The sequence below is a fragment of the Mus pahari genome, chromosome 23 (genome assembly GCF_900095145.1).
Source record: "Mus pahari chromosome 23, PAHARI_EIJ_v1.1, whole genome shotgun sequence".
Taxonomy (NCBI): Eukaryota; Metazoa; Chordata; class Mammalia; order Rodentia; family Muridae; genus Mus; species Mus pahari.
In genome coordinates this window covers 26,012,415-26,022,304 of record NC_034612.1, presented here as the reverse complement: position 1 = coordinate 26,022,304, position 9,890 = coordinate 26,012,415, and the positions used below count along the sequence as shown (strand labels likewise).

Below are 9,890 nucleotides of genomic sequence, written 5' to 3'. Positions count from 1 at the left end.
ATGGTTGTGAGCCACCATGTGGTTGCTGGGATTTGAACTCTGGACCTTCGGAAGAGCAGTCGGGTGCTCTTACCCACTGAGCCATCTCACCAGCCCTCTCTGGCAGCTTCTAACCTCAGTGCTGTGTGTCATCAATTCCAACATGCTTCCTCTGCTACGGTGTAACCCTCTGATACCATTAACAAGACAGCCTGTGCTGTCTGTGTTGCGTACTTTGACCACAGGTCTGGATAGGTAACGAACACACCATGTTCCCACCCCGGGGATCCACCATGTGAAGGGAAACATTTCCAAACACATTCTGTTTCCGTCAAAAGTCTTCTCCTGGCTTCTGGCTTTTGTAGGGTCATTTCTAGACATGGCAGCAAGACAATACTCTGATGGCAGTCTGGAACGAAGATTGCCCCAGGAAACGATCACTCTTCCCAGTCAGTGAACACACAAGCAAAGAGGGACCTTCCTAGGGGTGATCCTACCTCTGCTGTGAAGCCGGTGTGAACTCATAATGACCCCAAAGACCCACAGGGTGGGGCTCCTTCAGTCTGGGTGTGTCTTCATTGCTTATAAAAAGTTTTCAAATTAGATTTATTTTATGTGTGAGTGTCCTGTCTGCCTGCTTACATGAACACCTACATGGAGCCTACAAAAGTCAGAAGAGGACATCAGGTCTCCTGGAACTAGAACTGGGGATGGCTGTGAACTACCATGTGGGTGCCAGGAATTGAACTTGGGTCCTCTGGAAGATGACAAGTGCTCCCAATCACTGAGCCTACTCTCCTGCCACCTACTCTTGTTAACTGTAGGGGCTTCCAAATTTGGGGATAAGAGTATGTTTATGTGGTAGAGAAGTTTCCTAAAATGCCCCCAAAACACTAGTCTGCAATTTGTGGAATGTCAAGATTGGAGGCCAAGGAATAAATGCAGGGACTCAGGGCTTTATAGGCTGGAGGAAACACTAGACTTGGCAGGCAGCATGGAGACAACCAGGCAGAAGGGAGCCACCAGACCTGTGGTCAAAGTACGCGACACAGACGACTTGGGCTGCTTTGTTAATGGTTTCGGAGGTTTAATTCATTGTGTTAGAGAAACCATGTTAGAAGTCAACAGAAATTGACCATTCGTGGATTGGAGACAATTCTTGAAGACAATGGAGCACAGGAGTCATGTAGGTGATGGTGGTGGTTACCTGGCAGTGATGTGTGTTTGCCGTGTGCTGGGGAGTAATCCTCACCATTTATTTATGTTTTTCTCATGCTAGAGATAGAAACCAGGGCCTCCTGCATGCTGTGCAAGGGATTTACAGCTGAGCCACATCCCCAGGGTCTTCCTGGGGTGGGGGGATGGATTCTTGGCAAACACTCTACAGCCAGCGCTTCCTGGAGGATTCGAGGCAAGTGCGCTACCATGGGGGCTAGTCTCCAGGATAACGAGCCTAGGAGGGGGGTATCCTACCTTCGCTTTAAATATAAAGTTGTGAAGAGCTAGGGAAATGAAGGGTCTGCCCAATCAAGCTGGGACTGTGGTGCAGCGGGAAGCCAGAGGCCAGGGTGCTGACCTTACACTTAGAGATTTTGACACGTGGATGGAGCTCCTGTCTCTTTCCCCTGTGCATCAAAGATGTGGAAACTGGCTCAGATGCCAGGTCCATAGGAAGTGTGTGGCCAGGCTGTGGCAAGCCCTGCCTCACCCCTATGCATGCGTCAGACCCAAGAACAAGCTTGATTTCAGCACCACGGAGAGCTGCCAGCCTTTGGTCTGGCCGAGCACATCTTGGTGAAGTTGTTGCAGTTACTTTATTAACGCCTTTATGGCTGTTTTAAGTGTGTGTGTGTGCTGTATATGCCTGTGGGGTATGTGTACGTGTGTAGGGGGGTGTTGGTGCCCGAGTGCATGGGTGCAGAGGTAGGAGGAGACAATGGCATCCTGCTCTATCACTGTGTTATTTTCTTGAGTCAGAGTCTCTTACTGAACCTGGAGTTAAGCTGGCAGCCAGCAAGCCCCCCTCCTGAGAACCTCTCTGCCACCCACAGTGCTGAACTCCTACTTCTTGACTCCCAAGTGCTGGTTTTACAAGCATGTGCCAGCACACCCAGTCTTTAATGCCATTGTATGTACTTAGAAGGCTTTTGGTTCAATGATGAAATGGGAGCTTTGTGCAAAAACTGGGAGAGCTACACTGTATTAGGGATCACAAGGATAGCCAGCAACGATCCCGTTTTTCAGGCTGGGAATGAATGTCACGTGGATTAAACATATGTTTGCCTAGCATGCAGGAGGCCCTGGATTCTACTCCCAGCATGGCATAAACTGAGCATGGTAGTGTGTACTTGCAATCCCAACACTCTGAAGGTGGAGGCAGGAGGATCACAAGTTCAAAGTCAGGCTGGAAAGATGGCTCGGTGGTGAAGAGCACTTGCTGTTCTTGCAGAGGACTGAGTTTGGTTCCTAGCATTCACAGCAAATGGCTGCAATTCCAGTTTCAGGGAATCTAATGCTCCCTGTTGGCTTCTGTGGTTGTCTGCTCACGTTCATGTTCTCTCTGTCTCTCTGTGTCTCTATCTCTCTCTGTGTCTCTGTCTGTCTCTCTCTCTGTGTCTCTGTCTGTCTGTCTCTCTGTCTCTATCTCTCTCTGTGTGTCTCTGTATCTCTCTCTGTCTCTCTCTGTCTCTGTCTCTGTCTCTGTCTCTGTCTCTCTCTCTCTCTCTCTCTCTTGAGATAGGGTTTCACTATGTAGCTCTGGTTATCCTGGAACTCCCTAGGTCTTGCCTGCATCTGCCTCCTGAGTGTTGAGATTAAAGGTATGTGCCAAACTGTTAAAAAATAATAATAATAATAATAAAAGAAGTTCAAAGTTATCGTCAACTACATAGCAAACCAGGCCATCTTGGGATACATCACAAACACACACACACACACACACACACAAAATCATTTTTATCTCTCTCTCTCTCTCTCTCTCTCTCTCTCTCTCTCTCTCTCTCTCTCTCTCTCTCTCTCTTCCTTTCTTCCTTTGAGGCAGGGTTTCTCTGTGTAGCCCTGGCTGTCCTAGAACTTGTTCCACAGACCAGGCTGGTCTCAGACTCACAGAGATCCGCCTGCCTCTGCCTCCCGAGTGCTGGGATTAAAGTCCTGCGCCACCATCACCCTGCCTTAGAAACTATTTAAAAATATTTGCCATTTTTATTTTTATTGCACGTGTGTGATTGTGTGTGTGTGTGTGTGTGTGTGTGTGTGTATGCACGCCACACGTGTGCAGGAGTCTGAGACCAGAAGACTTTGGATCTCCTGTAGTTGGGGCTCTAGACAGCTGTGGGCAGCGCAACAAGGAAGCTGGCGACCAACCTCTGGTCTGCAGAGCAGTTATGGCTCTTAACTGAGGAGCTGTTTCGCCAGAATCTGATGTCTTTTTTATTTATTTATTTTTTGACCCAATGTGTTTTATTAAGGTTGTACACAGGACCAAGAGAGAAGAGTTATTTGTAGAATAACTTAACAGTGGCTCTGCCACTAAAGAAAATGGTTTTTCCCCATGGGCCACCAAGATGAATCAGTGGGTAAAGGGGACTTGCTGCCAAGTTGGATGACTTCAGTTCAATCTGTAACAACCACACGGTAGAAGGAGGAAATTAATTCCCAGAAGTTATCTTCTGACCTCCACACACACACCCAGGCATGCATGTACACTAACTCACGGTCACACACGTGCACATACAGTAAGTAAGTAAATGTTTAAAAAAAAAAAAAAAAACCCAAGATGTTTCTTTCCTAGCAGCCACCAGCTGCTCATAGACAGGGTCTTTTTGTATATCCCAGGCTGGTCTTGAACTCACCGTGTAGCATATCAATCTCCCTGTCTCTGAACCTAAAATCATTGATTAGGTTTTTGTGAAACAAAAGTGGACAGATGTCTGGAGATCCAGGAAGGTGTCTGCTGCTGAGCTGGGCCCACAGCTGAGAGAAAGACCAGGAGTTTTTCTCCAGCTTCTCGCACAGCCTTGGTGCTGAGCAGGGAAGGGTCCATCAGCAAGGTGGACACCCTCTGCGTGTGTCCTGTAGGATTTGCTGAGTACATTGTCAGCCACAGCACTGGGCTACCCTTTGCCATTTCTCCAATTCAGCTCGCTCCATTTTTTACAGGTTTTTTCTCCCATGTTGGGGCTTGTTTTTAGGACTGTAAGGCTGAGCCCGAGTCATGCTCATGCTGGAGGGTTCAAGGCAAACACTCTACCACCAAACGCCAGCACCCTCTCACTGGGGGATTCTAGGCAGGTGCTCTACCACTGAGTCACACTCCCAGCCCCTCACTGGGGGATTCTAGGCAGGTGCTCTACCACTGAGCCACACCCCCAGCCCCTCACTGGGGGATTCTAGGCAGGGGCTCTACCACTGAGCCACGCCCCCAGCAATTCACATTTGGCTTTGTACAATCTAGGACACATCACATGCTTATCCTGTAGTTCATTTTACAGATAAAAATAATGGACCCACTGACTAACTTGTAGCTTGCCTGTGGTCATACTGTCAGTTGGTTGCAATATTGGGTGTCTGAACATTTCTGAAGTCCCCTGGCTTGTAGCCCATAGACAGGAACCATGTGGGCAGCAAATGGCCCTCAGGGATCCTCAGTTGTGCATACCCTGTACTCCAGGCCATGAAATCTCCTCCACTCACCCCATCTCCTAATGGTGCATCTGGACAAGCCCTCCACTTTGTCCCCCTCCCTTACTGTCAATCAGGCAAATGCTCACATGTGGGCCCCAGGCCGGTCCTCCCGGGTCAGTACGCCTTCCTTCTCCATCAGCATCTGCCGGAAGGTCCCCACCTTCTGCTGGATCTCCTCCTCGGAGTACCTGTGGGGAGGAAGGAGCGTAAGGACTTCACAGCTACCTCAGGTCACTCCTCAGTGCACTCCGCTTGCTCTCCAGCCCTTGCACACTCCAGTGGCGTCTACTTTTCTTAGTTTTTTATTCTATCTCAATGTACCCTCTCCCTCCCTCTCCCTTCCCCCTCCTCTCCCCTCCCCACTCCTCTCCGCCCACCTTCTGCTTTCATTCAGTACCCTCCTTTCCCTTCCTTTTCCCTTTCTTCCTCCCCTCCTTCTCTCTCTGTATTTTATATTTCTCCCCCCTCCCTTCCTCCTTTTCTCTCTTTATTTTATTTATAACTACACTGTCACTGTTCTCAGACACACCAGAAGAGGGCATCAGATTCCATTGTGGATGGTTGTGAGCCACCATGTGGTTGCTGGGAATTGAACTCAGGACCTCTGCAAGAGCAGTCGGTGCTCATAACCACTGAGCCATCTCTCCAGCCCCCTCCTTCTTTTCTTAATTCTGTGTATTATTAAGCTCATCGTACAAACTGTAAAAAGTTTTAATTCTTACTTGATGTATGTGTGTTTTGTCTGTATGTCTATCTGTGGACCACATGTGTGCCTGGTACCTAAGGAAACCAGAACAAGGCAAGAGATCTCCTGTAACTGGAGTCACAGATAACCATCTACAACTGAACCACAGTGTGAGTGCTGAGAATCGAACCTGGGTCATCCGGAAGAACAGATGGTGCTCTTAACCACTGAGCCATCTCTCCAACTCCTTCTTTTTTAAACAGAGTCTTGCTATGTAGCCCAGGCTAGTCTGTAACTCACTTGAAATGCAGGTTGGTCTCTACCTTTCAGTACTCCTGCCCCAGGGTCTCAGTGCTGAACTCACAGGCTGCCCCTCAGGGCTGTGCACTCACAATTCATGCCTGATGTGGCACTAACAGTTGTCTGTGGCTGTTAGTAAGTGAGTCTTGGGTCATGACCTCCAGGGGTTTCATTCTTTAGAATGGGAGACAAGGTGAGAGAAGAGAAACGGGGGAGGGGGAGATGAGGAGGGGGGAGGAGGGGTCTTCTTTTGCTTTGCCTTCTGCTCAGGATCCACTACCTATTCCTACAGCAGACACAGCCTTCAACCACTCAGCCTATCCATGGAAACCATACACCTTTCCCTCTCTTGTTTTATTGATCTTTCCCCCAATGAACATTTTATAGATTAATTTAGCTTTCAAACGTTCTTTGTTTGTTTGTTTGTTTGTCAAGACAAGGTTTCTCTTTGTAGCCCTGGATGTTCTGGAACTCACTCTGTAGACCAGGCTGGCCATGAACTCAGAGATCTAACCGCTTCCGCCTCCCATGTGCTGAAATCAAAGGTGTGCACCGCCACCCTATAGCATTCAAAAGTTGTTTTTAAAGCAAAAACCCAAACAAACACATCCTTTATGTGGGTTTTTTTTTAAAGGGGCTTCTAGGGGATAGAATACAGGGTCTTGTACTCGTTAGGCAAAGGTGATTTACCACTAAGCCAAGAACCCAGCCTCTCACTGTGTGATTTTCGACAGGCAGTTCACCTCCAAACTACAGCCTCAGCCTTTGAGTACATCTTTTGACCCATAAACTTCTAGGATCACCTTGTAGTGATCCAAGGGTGAACACAAAGGCTTGACACATTGTGTACTGACAGAAGAGAGGACACCCTACCATGGAGGGTGTTATCAACTATGTTTCCATAGTAACCTGGATCTTCTGGATCTTGGCAGTGGTCCTTGCTTTAGTAATTATGTTAGCTTGTCTGTGGCTCTGTACTACCTCAAAGTTAAGTGACTTACAGCTGAAGTCCTCTCTCTCTCTCTCTCTCTCTCTCTCTCTCTCTCTCTCTCTCTCTCTCTCTCTCTTTGGGTTCAGTTCCCGGAACCTGATAGTCTGTCTGCCATGTTGTGACACCCCCCCCCCACCACCAATTTCTTTAAAAATGTTTAGAGGGCTGGAGAAATGGCTCAGCAGTTAAGAGCCCTGGCTGCTCTTCCAGAGGTCCCGAGTTCACATCCCGGCAACCACATGATGGCTCACAACCATCTGTCATAGGATCCGATGCCCTCTTCTGGGTATGTGTGAAGACAGAGAACTCATATGCATAAAATAAACAAATAAATCTTTAAAAATTAAAATGTTTATATGTCTTATTTTTTTTTAAATGTAGGTATATTTTAATTGTACACGTGCATGTGCGTACGGAGGCCAGAAGAAGCCATTAGACCCTTTGGAGCTGGAGTTTTTCTAAGTCCTCTGAAGTGGGGGCTCTTATCTCTCTTTTCATGTCTTGAGCAGCAAAGGCTGTGTTTTGTTTTGTTTTGTTTTGTTTTCTTCTGTTTGTGAGACAGCATTGTATACTCGGTAGCTCTGGAGTCCTGGAACTCACTCTGAAGGCTGGCCTTGAACTCACAGAGATCTGCCTGCCTCTGCCTCCTGTGGGCTGAGATCATTCCCTGAGATCAGGTTATCACATAGTCCGGGTTGACCTCAAACTGGTCGTGAATGACCTCAAATTCCCGATCTGTGTGCTTCTCCCTCTGCGAAGCTGGGATTGGAGCAGAACAGAATCCAGGGCTTTAGACGAATTAGGCGACCCTAAACCTCAGCCCCAGCCCAAGGCCTGGGTTTAGTGAGACTTGAAGGGTCCCCTGTGACAGGGGCCCAGGGCTCTCTCGGGAGCCTATAGATCCTAGGCAGGGTCCCATATTCAGGCCTGTGTCCATTGGGAGTGGCAATGTCTCACTAAATCCACTTAGCAGTAAACAATTTTTAAAAGTTTATTTTAATTTATTTATTTTTAGTCAGGCATGGTTGCCTTTAATCCCAGCACTCAGAAGGAAGAGCAGGGGGGAATTTCATAGTTTGAGGCCAGTCTGGTCTACACAGCAAAATTGCAGGTTAGTAAATTATTTATTTAATGTGTATGTGTGCATGCGATGTGTATGCATGCATGCATGTTTGTGCATGTGTGTGTGTGTGTGTGTGGTGTGTGCGCACACGCGCGCATGTGTGTGCACACGTGTGACAGAGGACATGAGTGACTTCTGAGCCCAGGACCATCCATCTCAGTGACTAGATTAAGGGGAAACCACAGTTTAAAGGTCATGGTGACTTTGTAGGAAGCCTAGTTACTTAGAAAAACCCCTGTGTTTTCTTCCCTGACTAGCTTGGCCTCTCTATCCATTTTATAGATTGTGGAAACGGAGGCCTTGAGTTGTCACTTAAGTTTATATGTCTCTGTGCTTTCGTCGCTGGGTGTATCCAGGGCATGGGGCGCACATCCCTGTGGCTTCTGTGAGTCCGGATCCTGCTTCCTCACTGGATTAAGCTGCTGCTTCCCTGCGCCCTTCAGACTCAGGAGCAGGCTCCAACCGAGGCGCCCGGCTCTCCCTGAACACTTCAACCCTATTCCAACCCTGCCCTCGCTCTGCCCAACCTTTTTCTGACCCAGCCAAGGCCAGAATTGCAGACTAGGCTCAACAACGTTCCATCAGCCTTATCAGAAGTGGCACCTGCCACAGGTTGGATCAGGTCCTGGCCACATTCCAATTTTGCTTCTAGATCCACTCACAATGCCAGGCCAATCTTCCTGCGCAGTCCGGGTCTCGACCACGCCCCACCCTGTTGCACCAATATCCTGGGTACAGCTCCATCACATCCAGGTCAGGTCCTCTCATTTAGAACAGTCACGCCCCACAGCCCCCCCAACCCCTGTTGGTGTACCAAACTCCAGAGTGCAGCCCAAGCTCACGCCCATCTCAGTCCTGGCTCCACCCCGCCCCCTCCTCACCCCACGTTGCCCTGCCACACAAAGTCTCTGGGCACAGCTCTACCGCTGCCAAGTCCTCAGACAAATAGCCTCGCAGTCCTCCCGGAAGTAAAGCTCGACCATTCTCTGTCTAGGCGCCCCTCTGGAGAGTTTAGCTACACCCCTACTCCGCCATTCCTCCCCATGTCTCTTACATTTACACTCTTGCTCTGACTTTATCCTACCTTACTCATGCCAGACGCTATGCCTAGCCCCGCCCCTCCCTCTGCACTCAGCCTCCGTGCATGCTGGACCGCTACTTAGACTGGCTGTGCCCATTACAACCACATACCAACCATACCCCCTGTCGGGCCCCGCCCCTGCCCACTTCTCCAAGCACAAAGCACATCCCAACCACGCCCCTACTTTAACTCCTCCTCACCAGGTACTCCGTCTCTGGTCTCGCCCCTCCCCATTCTGCTCTGATTCCCGCTACTACATCCAACCACTCCCCGGTCTGTTTCTGCCCTGACACCCTGCACAAAGTCCCCAAGCGTAACCACAGCCCTACCATTCCTTGCCCTAGCCACGCCCCACCATGCTCACCACGCCCTAGCCCCGCCTCTGACAGCTCCAGCACCAAGCGCTGAACAGTTTGATCTCGCCCCACCCACATCTCCTCTAGCCCCATCCCTCCCGCCACGCCCTACTCACCCCTGCTCCTCCATCATCTCCTGCAACTCCATGCACTTGAGCTCCACGCGCCGCTTGCGCTCGTGGTCCAGGATCTCCCGGTGCGCGCGCTTCACCAAGCCGGGCTCGGCGGCGCGCAGCTCCTCCTCCGCGCGCGGCCAGGACCCAGACGAGGCACCGGGCTGCGGGAAGCCATTGGCAGCATCCGGCGGAGCTGGCATGCCGGTAGCCCCGTTGTTCACGGTGGAGGACATGACACAGGTCCTCGGCGGCCGGCCCTGCGGGACAGATAAATCACAAAGTGGGGTGGTCACTCACCTCTCAGCCATTGGCTAAGCTCTTTCTCTGTGACTTAATCCTGGAGGTTTAGGGCCCACTCGTGTGTCTAATCCGCTTGTTCTCACGCTCTAGAGGGAGGGGCGGGAACCATCACTTCAGGACCTGAATGTAATTCACTCTAGTCTTTCCCCATCTGTACAGTGGGTGGGTGCAGGCCAGATCTTTGTATTTTGTTTCTTCTTCTTCTTCTTCTTCTTCTTCTTCTTCTTCTTCTTCTTCTTCTTCTTCTTCTTCTTCTTCTTCTTCTTCTTCTTCTTC

The 9,890-nt window shown here is 49.7% G+C and overlaps 1 protein-coding gene across 3 annotated transcripts in view; it reads right to left on the bottom strand.

Moving 5' to 3' along the window:
* Srrm3 (serine/arginine repetitive matrix 3) overlaps positions 1–9,890 on the bottom strand; it is a 69,472-nt gene that overhangs the window by 31,018 nt on the left and 28,564 nt on the right. For 2 of the 3 annotated variants that reach the window (XM_029533870.1, XM_029533868.1), the window contains exons 2-3: positions 9,315–9,571; positions 4,749–4,850 (exon numbers count right to left, since the gene is read on the bottom strand). In XM_029533870.1, coding sequence (XP_029389730.1) covers positions 4,749–4,850; positions 9,315–9,547 — 335 coding nt within the window. In that variant the 5' untranslated portion in view covers positions 9,548–9,571. The remainder of the gene's footprint in view (positions 1–4,748; positions 4,851–9,314; positions 9,572–9,890) is intronic. The other variant, XM_029533869.1, reaches the window with a different exon arrangement.